The 16,972-nt window shown below is 30.2% G+C and overlaps 2 protein-coding genes and 1 pseudogene across 2 annotated transcripts; all 3 read left to right on the plus strand.

Moving 5' to 3' along the window:
* Positions 1–481: 481 nt before the first annotated feature.
* LOC129946158 (carboxypeptidase B) lies at positions 482–7,634 on the plus strand. The gene is made up of 7 exons (XM_056056236.1): positions 482–893; positions 5,937–6,143; positions 6,238–6,340; positions 6,468–6,776; positions 6,838–6,948; positions 7,016–7,170; positions 7,245–7,634. The coding sequence occupies exons 1-7, from the start codon at positions 817–819 to the stop codon at positions 7,531–7,533; spliced, it is 1,251 nt and encodes a 416-aa protein (XP_055912211.1). The 5' UTR covers positions 482–816; the 3' UTR covers positions 7,534–7,634.
* Positions 7,635–11,684: 4,050 nt separating this feature from the next.
* Positions 11,685–13,097, plus strand: LOC129947108 (carboxypeptidase B-like). Its single transcript, XM_056057542.1, has 3 exons — positions 11,685–11,790; positions 11,846–12,739; positions 12,792–13,097. The coding sequence occupies exons 1-3, from the start codon at positions 11,705–11,707 to the stop codon at positions 13,090–13,092; spliced, it is 1,281 nt and encodes a 426-aa protein (XP_055913517.1). The 5' UTR covers positions 11,685–11,704; the 3' UTR covers positions 13,093–13,097.
* A 479-nt stretch (positions 13,098–13,576) lies between these two features.
* On the plus strand, positions 13,577–15,097 carry LOC129947346 (carboxypeptidase B-like; annotated as a pseudogene).
* The last annotated feature ends 1,875 nt before the right edge of the window (positions 15,098–16,972 follow it).

Genomic DNA, 16,972 nt, shown 5'->3' on the forward strand with positions numbered 1-16,972 from the left:
CATTTTTACACATTTTAGCTTCACTTCTCGTTAACTATATCTCTAAACGAAAAATCACCTCTCCTATTACCACTTCTTATAACGTTTTTTCGTTCAAAATCACCCTGTTTCAAGAGCCCTTGCCAAAAAAATTCAAATCAATCTTTGAGATACTTAACATTCAAATCTGACTTATGGTAAGCTCATTAAAGCCAAAAACCTCATTAAGACAAACACTCAAGCCACTCTAAAGTGTGTAGTATGATGGTGATAGCACCTAGATCACGAATGAAGATCAAAATTAACAACATACAAAAAACTAAAAGTAGAAGAGCCACAGCTAATGAATCTTCAGTTCAAAAAAAAAATAAAAAATGATAATAGTTAAAAGAAGATACTGATAGATAGATTTTTGAGCATTATTTAACTAGCCATTATGTTAATTGACCTTGACACTCACTTTTCTATAATGAATTTATAATCAATATGTGTTCCAAAAGCTAAGTTTCAATTTGATCAGTCGACGATGAAATCGAAAGCACCACGGATGGATAGTTAAAATTTGACTCGAGCTGAAAATATTTAAGAATTTTTAACTTCGTCTTCTTCGAACTTCCGCGGTCTTTATTTTTATTTTAAACGAGAAAATATCGAATTCTTCAACGATCTTCAGTGCAAATGTGTGATTAATTGTTAAAATAATTGTATCTTAATGCATTAAGATAAATTCTAAGTGAAGAAATTGAAATTTGTTTTCTGTTGATCGGTTTTGAACTTGTGCATTATTCAAGTAGTTGGAACGTGAATCTTTAGAATCTCGTATTTACTTCGGAAACCATGTGGAGAGTTTGTATAGGATTGATGGTGCTTTGTTGCACCAGCTTGGCTTATGCCAATATGGAAGGATACGAGGGGTAGGTGGTTTTTGACAAGATTATTCTAATCATGTAATCGGTGATGAGATGATGAAACACGAAGTGTTACGACAGTTATATTGTTTTGTTTAAAATTAATCAATTTATTTAAAAATATCAGTTAGTAAGATTTTTGTGTGACAATCTTGGATACTATACTCTCACCGTTTCGCCGTCGCTTCGTCTGTCGTCATTCGTTGTGTTAATTATTATTATTATGTGATTTAACTATTTTGAAGGTTAATTATTGTTCTGTCAAGATACTGGTTTTTATGTCAAATGCGGAACTATATACATATTTATTAAAATTATATCTTTTAAGGTGTTGGCTTCTTTTTGGCTATCAGTTTACTAATATATCGGTCAATTGTTTTGATATTTGTCAATATCCAGTTTAAATTTTAATTTAATGTGTTGCAATCTTTTTGGCGGCTTTAATCGATGAGATTGCTATCAATGAATTTATGCTTCTTCTTAGTATTTTTTTGTATATGTTTCATCTGTTTTTTTTGCTTTATAATTTCTTACGTGAAGTTATTCTTAATCTTATCCTAAATAAATTAAACTTGTTTGATGATAGTCTGGAAGTTAAAGATTTAATTTTGTATTCTTTAAAAAATAATTACCATGTTTTATGCAATAATTAATTGAATATTGTCTTGAAGGCATCATCTAATTGTTTTTGATATGAAAATAAATAGATAAATGTCTCTATTTAAATTTACGAAATATTTGTTATTAAAAAAAGCAAAAATGTTTTCCGGATTTTAAAAGATGTGTCGTTGAATAAGTCCAGCCAAATTAGATAAGCCAGTGAAATTTTTCTGGGACAGAATAATTTTTAACTTCCCATAGGAAGTTATTGTAATTCGTCAAAATACAAATTTTGACATTTCTCGACGTTTCAAGGTCCCTAGAGTCGAAATAAAAGGTTTTTAGAAAGATGTCTGGGCGTGCGTGTGTATGTGCGGACGTTCCTATGTTCGCGACGTTTTTTTCGTCGTCCATAGCTTAAGAAACAGAAAAGATATCGACTTCAAATAAATTTTGTTATACAGATAATAAGGCAGAAAGATGCAGAAAGGGCTCTCAACAAAATTCCGTGGGTGGTTTTTTTACCATAGCAGTTTGAAAAAAAGGTGAACAAAAACGCTAGAGACTTAAATTAAATTTTATATAATATATTGTAACGTGATATCAAATAATTACATTTTTGAAAAAAATCCATCTAACGGTTTTTTTTTATAAATCAAAAAAACTGAAAAAAAAAATGTTGTCACCTCCAAAATTTTGTGCAACGAAAAATTATGGTTTTGACATCTAATAAAATTTTGAGGAAAATCGAATTGACAGTTTTTTTTTTTATAAAAAATAAAAATCTAAAAAAAGCATTACTCAAAGTTGGTAAAAATTGAATATCGATTCAAATATCTTTTCAAAAACTTGAAATTCAAGCTTCAAACTTATTTTATCTTATAAGAAATATTGTTTACAACATTCTGAAAAATGTTGAGAAAAATCGAATCAATAGTTTTTTTTACAAAAAATAAAAACCTAAACAAAAATTAAAAAAAGTTGGTGAAAATTGATTTTCGACTCAAATATCTTTTCAAACCTTTGAGATATTGGCTTCAAACTTATTTTGTTTCACAGAAAATATTGTTTTCGATATTCAGTAATTTTTATATAAAAATCCAATATTCCGTTTTTTCATAAAAAATAAAATCTACAAAAAATAGAACTCACATTTGGTAAAAATTGACATAGACAAACTTTTAAGCATGACAAATAGATAGACCTCTTTTTATCTTAAGAGATCTGACAGTGTTGTCACATCTGACCATAGTCCTTTAATTTCAAAACTCTTGCCATAGCTTTATAAACTTAATTTTTTTGATGTAAAGACTGAATTTTGTATGCTTGCTTTTCAATTTAAAGTGATTTTTAGAAAAGTGAATATTAAAGGAATTATCATTGAATTATTTTTGAAAACTTTTTCAATATATATAAAAGAGATGTTGATTTATTTATAAAAAAGAGTAGGTATACATTTGTAGATTTTTTTAATTTGAAAATTCATTATAAAATAAAATGCAAGGTCGAACAAACTTGCTCATTTATTATTAGTTTTTTTTTTAATATTTCCTGCATTTTACAATTTATTAATATATCTGAAAAAATTGTATGCTTGCAAAAATTTGATTTAAAAAAAAACAACTTACATTTTTAAAAATTTGTGTTTGAAAATCGTTAGAGTGGTTTTTTTGTAAACTTATTTTTATATATACATTTTTTCCATTTGAGTTTAAAAATTATTAAATTAAATTAAATTTTCGTAAGAAGTTAAGACCCGTTTTAGAGATATTGAATTTCGATTAAATGTTTAATATTTTTTTAATCATTAAAAAAAATAATGACATTTTTGATCATTAAATATAATTAAGACAGTTTTCAAATTTGAACTCAATTGTGCTAAGTGCTAATATTTGGGCTATAAGGGCGAGGACAGATAGACAGATGGGTGAAATGGGGGCCCACTTTTCATCAACTTCTTACCATCGTAATGTCATGTTTGATTAAAATCTCGAGTTCGAAACTGCGAATGCAATACTTGCCATATAATTCCAATGTGTCGCAAGTAAAATTGATATATTTCTTAGTTCAAAACTGCAGTTTTTCTGTTTTTGCTTAAAAAATAGCTAATTGAATTGTTTGACAATTAAAGTTGTTAGTTAAAACTCTAGTTTCAACATTTTCTTAAAAGACCATTTAAAACATCATGAGTCATTTTGTTTGCATATTTTAATATCATATGCTATTTTAAGACTTTTAATTTAAACCGCTGATCGAATTTTAATGAAATGCAATTAACTATTATTATTAAAGAAGAGTCCTTCTGGCTTTGTGCTTTCATTTGGTTCCATTGAAAATGATAATTTTTTCTTAAAAACTGATAATTTTGAATATTTTCTGCCAATATATTCCACATCTTTAACAAACTTCGTTTTTTTTAGTACGACTTTTAAGGTTGCAAGAAAACTATTAATTGCATTTTTTCAAAAACAAAAAACACACATATAGCAACAACAAAATTTTGTATTATAAGAAACAAGTTTTGAGTAAAGTATTTTAATGTCCATGAAGTATTCAAACTAGCATTATATTAACTCTGTATTTGAAGTATTCGATATAAATGTTCTATTTTGAGACATAAGGCGAAAATGAGTATCCTTTACGAGTACCGTCGTAAGGTTTCATGTCTCTCATTATTTTATCGCTACAGAAATAGACAGTTGCATTCCTCCCCTCAAACGATTCAACTTTAATGCTCGTTCTTTTAGGAATGCCCATCAATTTACCCTTTAACCTTTGACTCAATACCTCCTACTCATTACAATATGCAGGCATTCAAAACCAATGTGCGTTGGTAACTCCTTTCAAATGATATCCTCCCTTCCTAATTATTCGCTTTGTGTATAATCATTATAAGGGTATTCATATCCCCTTAAGTGCACCAACAATACATAAAAAAAAACATTCTTCCTTAAATCGAAATTTAAAAATTTTCAATTCAACAAACTTGAGATCTTCTTATCTGGTATACGGAATATTATCAATCTGATTTATTTAAATTAATAAATGAGTAAATTTAAATTTCCAAAATATTTTACAACAGATAATTTAAAATAATTAGAAAAAAACTAATCACTTCATACCAGCTTCGTTAAATCTCTGAAAAGTTTAACTTCAAAAATTATTGAATACGAGAAGAATAATTAATTTCTTAGACACTAAATTAAGAAATGTTTTACACTATTAAATGAGTACATATAATTTAACTAGAAACAGAATACATAATGTTTTTTGGTAATCAGTTTAAAAATTTAAACAAATGATTTAACCTCGAACAATACAAAAAATTGTATCTGAATCATGTGGTTCAAAATTTGAATAAAAGATACATTAATTGTTTTAATTAAGGTTATTTACCTTTCTCTATTTAGGCTTTTTATATTTAAATGATTTGATCTGAATTAATTTATTATACAAATCAATAACAAATTTTATATTTAAAATGATACGTTTTCGTTTCTAAGAATAATGAACAAACAAAAACAACGTCTAGATACTTTGATATTTAAACTTGTTTTTTATTTTTTTTTATAAATTTGTATAAATACAATAAACTAAACATACTTACTTATGATAAAATATTTATTTATGTTAATTAAATACTTAATATTTTTTTTATTTATAGACATTTATATTAATTATTTTGACACGCTTATGAAAATGAAAAAAAAATATTACTTTGAGTAGCTTCGTTACCATAAAATATTAGGGTCATATAGAAGGTAAAGTTGTATAAATATATAAGATAGTATGAATTGTTTAATTTTTGGTATTTATATACTAGAATTTGACCGTTATATCGTTATACAACAAAAAAAAAGCATTTAAATTGCATTTAGATCTTAAATATCTTGGTACATAAACCAAAAATTGTCATATTTAAAAATAAAAATTATTTTTAATATTATTTAAACTTCTAAAGAAGGTATTTTATCATATTTGAAAATTACTAGATTTGTGATTTAAACAATTCAAAAATATTAAACAGTTCATTATTATTTTTTAAATGAATTCTACTTCAACTTAAGCTAAAAACCTTAATCTTTAAGTTTGTAAGAAAATCACTTCAAGCAGGTAATCTTCAGAAGACCCAAAAGTTTGCAGGCTAGTTTTCTTAAAATTTTAACGTTAAATTTGATTTGTTTTAAATTAGTTAAATTAAGTAACAATTCAAAAAATATTGTTTTTATTTTAATTTTTTCTTTCTCCACCTCTTCTTCTCTATCACAGTAATTTTTTTCTTTCAAAAATGTTGAATTGTGTTAAAAGTAATTTTTCTCCACATTATTTCATTCGAAATAATTTATGAAAGTCTTATCCGCAAAAAAAAATGAAAAACTAAACAAAACATTGTATAACTAATGAATTGAATCATAATAAAATAAATCTTCTTTTTATTCCAATTTAAAGATACAAAAAATACACAATCCAACATAACGACGAAGATGTATATCAATATATGGTCGATTTACAAACCAATGATACAAATCTAGATTTTTGGCTCCTCACCAGAAATGTGTCAATAGTGGCGGTTGCTCCGTTTATGCAACCGATATTGGAATCACAATTGGAATCATTGGGTGCACCATACATAGCTAAATCATTGATGGATGAGATGTATGTAAACAAGAGAAATATGGAAATTTGTTTAATAATTCCAATTCATATTCTTTTTCTTTTCTGCTTCCATTTTTGTTTTCCAATTAAAAAGGATTTTGGACGATGATACCGATTGTGATGGTAGTTTGTGTCCTTTGAATAGGAAAACAAGACAAGCAGGCGGATTTTTCAGACATTATCCAAGATATGATTCGGTAAGTTTGTCAATATGAAATTTGTGTTGTATGGGGCGTATACGTAATATTTGTTTGTATTAATGTCAATAGAGTATCGTTTCCTTTGCGAAAAAAAATATCATGCTTTATTCTTTTTCACTATCAGATTATTCAATATATGAACGCCCTCGCTTTGAGACATCCTCAATTTGCAAGACTTGAAGTCTTAGGTCGATCTGTTGAGGGACGCATTATTGCAGGTTTATCGATATCCCTAAATGGACGACGTGATCGTAAGGTAGCTTACATTCAAGGAGGAACTCACGGAAGAGAATGGATAACAACACCAACTGTTCTATATTTTGCTGCCGAAATTCTTGCCAATATCAATGCTTTCCGTTCGATTTTACGTGATACCGAAATTTATGTTGTACCTTTGATGAACCCCGATGGTTATGAATATTCACACACAGGGGTATGTAAAATATAAAGTTATTGTGGTTCGGTATATTAAATGTTTAATTTTAAATTCCAAGGACCGTTTCTGGAGAAAAAACAGACATCGTTTTTCACTTCGATCATGTGTTGGCGTTGATATCAATCGTAACTTTGGACACTATTGGAACTACAAGGGATCTAGTCAAAATGTATGGATTTCACAAACAAAAATCAGTATATAAGTACATACTAATTAAAAATTAACTCTCACTTTAGCATTGTTCCGAAGTGTACTCCGGCTTACGACCAAATTCAGAACCAGAAACCCAAGCGGTCAAACGTTTCTTGGACAGAAATCGTAATCGTGTTAAGTTAGTTCTTGATGTTCATTCATTTGGAAAATTCCTCTTCTATCCATATGGATTTACAAAGTGAGTTCAAAAAGGATATAAATTATATTTTCATTGAATCAATTAACACATTAATAACTTTAAAACACCATTAGGGCCGCTGCACCAACAAGGAATCTCCTCCATTCAGTTGCTGTCCGAGCTGCTAGCCAAATTGCCAAATACCGTGGAACAGTATACACCATTGGTAGTTCTTCGAATATTTTGTATGAAGCATCTGGTGGATTGGACGATTATGCTTATGGAGCACTTGGTATTCCACTCACGTACACTTTGGAATTACCCGGAAATGGTTTCGATTATCCTGCCTCGGACTTAATTCATGTGTGCAAAGAAACATTTGCTGGATATATTGAATTTGTCAGGCATGTTTCGTTGTTTTGAAAACAAATTTTAGTTTTCTATGGGTTTTTCTGTTAAGTGAATGATGTTGTTTTGTTATAAAAAAAAGAGTGAAATAAATTATTATAGGTTCTTAAAATGAAAAAAAACATCCTGTTTATTAATTTAAAATTAAGGGTTTTCCAATTCGTACCTACTGTTAATTTTTACTATCTGCAAATGTAACAAATTTGTTTTTGATTTTTTTCATAATGTGTTCTAGGTTTTGAAGTAAGTTGAATCGTTAATTGAAATAGATTAAGTAGAACAAAGATTTATAAGAACTCAAAGGATCTGCAACGAAATTATGCTAAGAATGTCAGCTCGTACACTGTTCGCCGGATCCTACTGCATTATGCTGAAGATAAAGCCCAATCTCAATTGGAAAAAATTCGGAAGCTGATGAATTTCAAATTGAAACTTGTTGAGTAATAATCATAATACAAGGTTATGATGGCAATTTTGACATCTGTCATTTTGGACACATGCCAATTTTGACGTCTGTTACATTTTATATCCGTCACTTTTGACATCTGTCACTTTTGACATATGCACTTTTGACATCTGTTGCTTTTGACATCTGTCTCTTTTGTCATCTGTCACTTTTGACATCTGTCAATTTTAACATCTGTAAATATTGACATCTATCAATTTTAACATGTTCCAATTTTGACAAATGTCACTATTAATATCTATCACTTTTAACATATAGGCGTTTCCACAGAATCTTTCATTTTCAACAATTGAATTTTTTTTATTTTTATTTTGAGGCACATCTATAAACAAAGATTTTCTTGACTGTTTTTCATCTTAATAATAAGAAAATACTTGCGTGATTCATTTTGAAACATCGTTAAAAAATATCCTCCGTTCTGTGCAGTGCAGTGGAGATATGTGCATTGAATAAAAAACCCTAGTTTCATACAAAAATTTGATTTTGTACTGTCGTGCAAACTTTGAAATTTAAAAATTTCGATCAACGGCTTTTTTTTACCATTGATTATTCGTAAAATTATCATTCACAATCATTTATTTTTCGGTAAGATCTTATCGATAGGTGTGCCGCTAAAAAAATCACATATTCTATACCAATCACGTTTTCAATTTTAAACTTTAAAATGCCATTATTTATTTTTAAATAGAGGCACACGATCCAATTAATTTTTAATTGATTTATTGATTGATAGAGAATAATTTAAGCTTATAAAATACTTCCAGAATCGATCGTTGAGAAAGTTATGTAGAGAAAAAGGTCAGATTTTAATATTTGTAAAAACGGAGGTACTCTAATTTAATTGCTTTGTACTATTTTTTAAATGGTTGCACACCTTTCTTTCGAAGTTTTTCTATCAGTGTATATTATAAATAATTATAAATCAATGAAGTTAAGTTGTTTCAAAGGTCGTTGAAATGTTTTTTGTTTATAAAACTTAATAAATTTGCATCTGGTACGCTTGAAATTTGCAATATTTAAGCCTATTTTTTATTAATTTTAACTAAAAATTTTAATCCAATCAAGTTAAAAGTAGGTTATATAATTGAAATAAGTCATGATACGAAAATCTTTCCACTTAAAAAGTGCCAATTTCATTTCTAAGGCTTAATATACTGTGGTAACATGAAAGTTAAAAATACTGTGGAAATGCCCATATATGTATATGTCAATTGGTTACTTGACTATAGTGTTTATTTGAACTGTAGCTATCTCCGGCATACCTACTTGTCATTTCTTCCGATTCCGATTTGTCAAATTGAAAATTTTGAAATTTCTCGACGTTTCAAGGTCCCTAGAGTCGAAATAAAAGATTTTTAGAAAGATGTCTGTGCGTGCGTGTGTACGTACGTTCGTACGTCCGTACGTCCATACGTTCGCGACTTTTTTTCGTTGTCCATAGCTCAAGAACCAGAAGAGATATCGATTTCAAATAAATTTTGTTATACAGATAATAAGGCAGAAAGATGAAGAAAGGGCTCTCAAGAAAATTTCGTGGGTGTTTTTTTTACCATAGCAGTTCGAAAAAAAGGTGAAAATTTTGGTTAACCGTACATATCTTACGAACCAAAAACGCTAGAGACTTGAATTAAATTTTATATAATATAGTGTAACGTGATATCAAACAATTTTTTGAAAAACATCCATCTAACGGTTTTTTTTTTAAATCAAAAAACCTGAAAAAAAATTGTCACCTCGAAAATTTTACGACTAAAATATGATTTCATCTCCAAAACAATTTTGTGCAACGAAGAATAATGTTTTTTTACATCTGATAACATTTTAAGAAAAATCGAATTGACTGTTTGTTTTTATAAAAAACAAAAATCTAAAAAAAAAACATTACTTAAAGTTATTAAACATTGAATATCGATTTAAATATCGTTTCAAAAACTTGAAATTAAGGCTTTAAACTTATTTTATCTTATAAGAAATATTGTTTTCAACATTCTGAAAAATGTTGAGAAAAATCAAATTGACAGTTTTTTACAAAAAATAAAAACCTAAACAAAAATTAATAAAAGTTGGTAAAAATTGATTTTCGACTCAAATATCTTTTCGAAGCTTTGAAATATTGGCTTTAATTTACTTTTATTTTCCAAAAAATATTGCTGTCAACATTCAGTAAAATTAAAAAAAAAAACGAATAGACAGTTTTTTTACAAAAATTAAAAACATAAAAAAAATTAACAAAAGTTGGTAAAAATTATTTTCGACTCAAATAGCTTTTCAAAAATTAAAAATATTGGCTTCAAACTTATTTTATTTCATAGAAAATATTGTTTTCGACATTCAGTAATTTTTATATAAAAATCCAACAGTCCGTTTTTTCATAAAAAATAAAATCTACAAAAAATAGTACGCAAATTTGGTAAAAATTGATACGAGTACATATAGACAAACTTTTAAGCAAGACAAATCGACAGACGGGATGGGAAGTTATGAGTGTGGGTCGCATCCCAGCCTCTTTTTGTTGGTTACTATGGTGTTTGTTTGAATTGACACCGGTATACCTACTTGTTATTTCTGTGCACCTGTTACTTTTAAACCCCATGATCCACTGAACCTTGTAGACAAGTTCAATGAAATCAAAACAGCTTGTACTCTAATATTTTCTTTAAAGGTATTCTCGATTTTTGTTTGTCGTATCACAAAATGTTTTGTTTTTAGAAGACACATTTAATATTTTCTGTAATGCTTTTTTCTAGAAATGAGCCTTGTATAAGGAAAATCGAAAAAGTATCGCTTTATTTTTAAAAAAATACTTAACCACTTAAAAGATTATAGTCTGGTAATTATATTGAGTCCTCTTTTTCAAATAAATTACCGTAAATTAACTTTTTTTCAAATATCAAAAATGCACACCATAAATTATGAGGCTTACTTACTTAAAGGAGACATCTGTTGGACTTAAGAGTGATATAACAGAAATGTATTCACTCAACCTCAAGATCATATAAAAAATGGTCAAAAGTTGGTGAGGTTGTAAATAATGAGAAAAAAGCCCATATTAAGACACACTCTTTAGATACCATGCCTTTTATATGGAGTTTTTTTGTAAAATAATGAAACCAAATATAGGATTGGCTTTTGAAATGTGACAAGTAAACTACACCATTACTAAAAATGGAACAGTATAAAATTCAGCAACCTATTAAAATTGTTTATATTCAATACAAAACGGTGACAAAGTTCGTAGGAATGAAAGATAAGGTCCTTACTGTATTATTTATCTTCATTAGACTTCATCTTTTAATTAGGTCTATGCCAATGTTCCACAATTGATTCAAGACCTTTAAGATTTTTGTTTAGACATTTTTAAGAATGAAACAAAAATTATAAAATACCTAAAAAACACATTAAATGGTTTTTGTTATTTTTTTTTTACGAAAAACTTACTTCAACCAAGGGTTCCAATGTTGTATTCCATGAGTGATTAAGAACTACAACCAGTACTTCTGAATCAAATTTTCTGAAAACTGGGTTCCTTGAAGCTACAACATTTTCACTAAGCCCCCTTTTTTGATAATAACATTGAATTCTATCTTATTAAAAAACCAAAACACGTTCGAAAAGATAACCCAATCACAATTAGAACAAAATTACCGAAGGTATAAAAGTAGAACATAAAATGCAATGAACATTAAGTTTCTCCCAAAAAGTTGTGTGATTAACTTAAAAATGTATTTAGGTTTTTTATTTATTTACTTCATTGCATTGAGTCATGGGGCAACAATTGAAGACGACAACTACAGTGTCTACCAAGGGCAAGCAAAAACCTTTTTTATATTCCAAACTCTTCTTAAATTTCTTTTATTGTAGGTACAAAATAATTGAAGTTACACCAGAAAGCAATAAGCAGAGTAAAATTCTTGAACAATTCCACGAACAGCAACATAAAGTTCCTTCGGTGATTTTTCTCAGTTCGACAAAATTGCTAAATTCTCCAATTCTTATGCTTGTTCCACCCGAGTCGGAAATAGAACTTCAATCTGTCTTAAAAAGTGTTAAGCTACCATTTAGGATTATCGATGACGATGTTGTAACATCACTTCGTGAAGAACGGTCTGAAAATTCAAGGCGTAGAACTCCATCTCGTATGGATTTCGAGTCATATCACCGATTTGATGATATCACAGAATATTTAGATGATCTATCGAAAAAATACCCTCAACACACAGCTCTAGTTCCAGTTGGTAAATCCTATGAAGGACGTCAGATGAATGCCATAAGAATTACAGACAACAGTGAAAGCCGATCTACATCTGATAGAAAAGTAATTTTTATAGACGCTGGAATTCACGCCAGAGAATGGATTGCACCAGCCACAGCTTTATATGTGATTCATCAACTAGTTGAGAATTTTGATAGCAATAGAGATTTAGTAAAAGACTACGATTGGGTGATTCTTCCGGTGGTCAATCCAGATGGATATGAATACTCTCATACGAAGGAAAGATTTTGGCGTAAGACCCGTCAACCTAACTCATTTGCCTGTATCGGAACTGATGCTAATCGCAACTTTGATTTCCATTGGGGTGAAACTGGAGCATCGAGTTATGCCTGTGCTGAGACATTTCGTGGACCTAAAGCATTCTCTGAACCAGAAACTCAAGCTCTGAAACAGATCTTAGAATCGTTTGAGGGAAATTGCAAAATGTACCTTAGCTTACATTCGTATGGAAATTATTTATTGTACCCTTGGGGATATGAATCGTAAGAGAAGCAGTCATTTTATAGTGTTTTTGTATTTAGTTGTTTGTTTTAGAACTCTTCCTCCAACTTGGAAAGATCTCGATGAAATATCAATGGCTGGAGCAAATGCTATAAGAAGTGCTACAGGAACAAATTATACTGTTGGAAGTGCCACAAACGTTTTATACGCTGCTGCTGGAGCGAGTGACGATTATGCATTTGGTGCTGTTAAGATACCTGTGTCGATAACTATGGAACTCTCCGGAGCTGGTAGTGGAGGTTTTGATCCACCAGCACGTAAGATAAAGCCATTTGTTGAAGAAGCATGGATTGGTATCAAAGCAATGGCAGCAAGTGTAACTAAAAAATATTGATGAAAGAAAAAAAAGTGATTACATATTTTAATAAAATGATTTGTGGAAATGTTTCCTGAATACAAATTTGAAAACTCTGATACATGTCTGTGTGAGAACTATGAGAACCTAGAAGTTACATTTGATAAGGAATATTTGTAGGTTTTTGAAAGGTTAATAAAATTATATGCATTTGAAATTTTCGCCTTCGTGGCAGAACTCTTCAAGAAAGGTGTTGAGGTAGGAAAACAAATCGGCGAATGAGAAGACTCAACATTAATTTATGATATAAATTTAAACAAAAAAAATCCATATCATTAAAATTAAATCTAAAATATCTTTATATCGGCTAGACTTATTTATGTAGGTTAGCTTATCAAATGCATAAAAACCCTAATAAAGTTTTCATATTTTATCGCTTGCCTCTCATAAATTAAAGATTAGTATAGATTTATTAGCAAAAACTTGGAATTTTGTTGAACCAGATTTTTAGACATGTTTTATATTTTCTTATTCTTATTGCAAAATTTAAGGAATACAGTTGGTTTGTTATCGAAACAAAGATGTTTCGTAGTTGTTTACTTTTGTTGTGTATTGCATGTAGTGTACTTGGTGAGGGATATGAAAAGTGAGTTTTGAAGCATATTATTGAATGTATGTGGAATTATTAAAATTGAATCTTTTATTTACAGTTTCAAAATATTTGACGTAATTGCTTCTAATTCAAAGCAATCGAAGTTGCTATTTGAGCTTTCCAAACAGGATGACTATGATTTCTTTGTTTTACCAAAACTATTGAATCAAACTTCGAGCGTTATGATACCACCGAAGAAGTTTGTTGAATTCATACAAATTCTCGAGGAGAACAAAATAACTTACAGTGTGATAAATGATAATGTTGGAAAATCTATCAAAGAGGAATTTCAAGAAAATCAACGCCGCCGTCGCGTCGACCTCATTCTCCTAAACTCGGAACTGATCGCTATTATTCTCACGATGAGATCAATAATTACATTGACTATCTAGCTGGGGAGTTTCCAGATCGTGTATTTTCCAAGACAGTAGGTAAAACCTATGAAAACCGAACCATGAAGACCGTAACAATCACTAATGGAGATAATGGGTTCGAAAACAAAAAGATCATCTTCATCGATGGTGGAATTCATGCTCGTGAATGGATATCCCCAGCAGCTGTTCTCTATGTCATTGAACAGCTCACTGAAAACTTCGAAGAAAACCAAGAACTTCTGAAAGACTACAATTGGGTTATCCTGCCTGTGGTGAACGCCGATGGTTATGAGTATACTCGTCAATCAACCAGCAAACGCATGTGGCGTAAGACAAGAATTCCCTACCCTAAATGTTACGGCGCTGATGCCAACAGAAATTTTGACTTCCATTGGATGGGAAAAGGTGCTTCCGCTGATACTTGTTCGGAAACATATGCTGGTCCATCGGCATTCTCCGAACCAGAAGCTCGAGTTTTAAGAGATGTCTTGATATCGATTCAAGATCGTTGTAAAATGTACATGACAATTCATTCTTATGGAAACTATCTTCTTTATCCCTGGTCATGGACTTCGTAAGTTTTTTCTCCTGAAAAATGTCTTAAAAGATACAAAACAAAAATATTGGTTATTTCTAGAGATTTACCAGAAACTTGGAAGGATTTACATGAAGTAGCTATGGCTGGATACGATGCGATTTTTAATGCAACTGGGACCGTTTACACGGTAGGTTCTTCTACAAATGCTTTATATGAGGCTTCTGGTTCAAGTGATGATTATGCATTTGGAGTGACAAATATTCCGATATCAATTATAATGGAACTACCTCGTGGTGGATTGATGGGCTTTGATCCACCACCATCGAGTATTGATAAATTGGTCAGGGAAACTTGGGTTGGAATCAGGGCTATGGGAGTGACTGTTATTAATAAGTATTAATTAAAAGAAAAGGTTATTTAATAAAAAATATAAAAGTGTTTTCACTGTGGACCTAATGACTTATACATACATATATCCGTAAATTCTTTATTTAGAGCATTTTTTGGATATACACTTTTTCAGTTTTAGTAAAAAAATATTTTTGGTATGCAAATTTTTAGAGAACATTCAATAAAAATGTATCAGTTTGTTTTGAGAAAAATTTTGACTACTGTTTTTTTTAGACTTTAAAACATTAAAAAAAACTCGAATCTGCTTCAAAACTTAACTTCAAGTTTGAACCTTAGCGATCCATTGATTTGTTCTGAATGGTCGCGGTTAGACAAATAACGGACTAAAATAGAGGACCCACTTTTTCGAGTTCTCTGACATAGTAATGTTATGTTTGATTTAAATCTTGAGTTCGACCTTTATTTTTTTAAATGCAATACTTTATGGTTCCTTTATGTCGTTCAAGTTTCCAAACAAATGTTTCGATTTCAGTTCAAGGAACTCAATTCAAAACAATGTATTGCGAACTTTCATCCTATGATTTTAAGATTCTACGTTATAGCGTCACAGATTTCATCTCAAAAGTCATCCAAATTGAAGAACAACCCTTTGAGGCGTTAAAATACATTTCCAATCAAATATGTAGTATTACCGGCTTGACATAGAATTTAATTTGAATTTCCGTCAACTAAATACTACAGAAATAGCAATAAACCTTAAAGAAATTACCCGGGATTAGAGCCCAAAGAAATGCAATAAACTTTAATAAAAGGATTTTCAATTGGCGAGGGTAGATTTTGGCGCCCGTGGCGGGCATTTTGTTTTGTCGTCATCTGCCAAATATTAAAGTTTATGATAAATCATCATGGCAAGTTATACGATTGAAAAGCACGTTCAAATGATACAACTTCATTATCAAAATGAGTGTTCTTTAACGCAAACGTTGCGTGCATTGCGTTCATTTTACTGTAGACGTGGTGACATTTCAATTTGAGACAACCGTTTCAGCAAATAATCAGCCAACACCTGTACGTTGAAGGAACGCAAGATCATCTGAGAAAATCGCCGCAGTCCGTGAAAGTGTACAGCAGAACCCGAGGCAGTCTATTCCTCGCAGTGCACAAGAACTCGGCCTTTTGCAGACTTCAACTTGGCGAATTGTAAAAGATCGAACTGACCTAGGAGCTCAAAGTTCATGACCATAGACAACGCCGTTTATTTTCTGACTGGGCTTCGAATCGTTTGGAAGAGGACTCCATTTCGGCCGAAAAATCATCTTTACTGACGAGGGGCATTTTTGGATGAATGGCTATGTTAACATGCAAAATGTATTAGAGACCAAATTGAACCATAGACGACATGTGGTTCCAGCAAGACGAATGCGCTGCGTACCACACAGGTAAGGTTATCTCTCGCAGGGGTGATGTGAATTGGCCACCAAGGTCATGAGATTTAACCACGATAAACTTTTTCCTGTTAGGTGTCTTGAAGTCGCAGGCTTATGCAAATAATCCACAGCTGAACATAACATCGCTCAAATTCAGCGGGATCTATGCGGAAGAGTCATTGAAAATTGGACCACTCTGATCAGTGCCACCGTAAAAAGGTTAGGCGGGCATTTGGATGATGGCATTTTCTACACTTAATGGCAACATCCGTATTTCAAATAAAAAATAAGTTTGTTAATGCCTCACACACAGCTTGTTTTATTCCATTTAAGCATCTACCCGCCCTTATTGAAAAACCCTTTACAATCAATTTGAATTTGTATGACTTTAAATAGTTATTTTCAACACAGTGAAACATTTTTCTAATTCTATGTACAAATAGCTATACCAAAAATATTTATGTCAAGTTCTTAAAGCTTAGTACGTCAATAATTATTCCATACGTTGTTTCCAATTATTTCAAGTGGTAAAATGCCATCAATATAATATAGTTAAACTTTATCTAAATAACAAAGC

The sequence above is a fragment of the Eupeodes corollae genome, chromosome 2 (assembly GCF_945859685.1).
Source record: "Eupeodes corollae chromosome 2, idEupCoro1.1, whole genome shotgun sequence".
In the NCBI taxonomy this organism is placed as follows: Eukaryota; Metazoa; Arthropoda; class Insecta; order Diptera; family Syrphidae; genus Eupeodes; species Eupeodes corollae.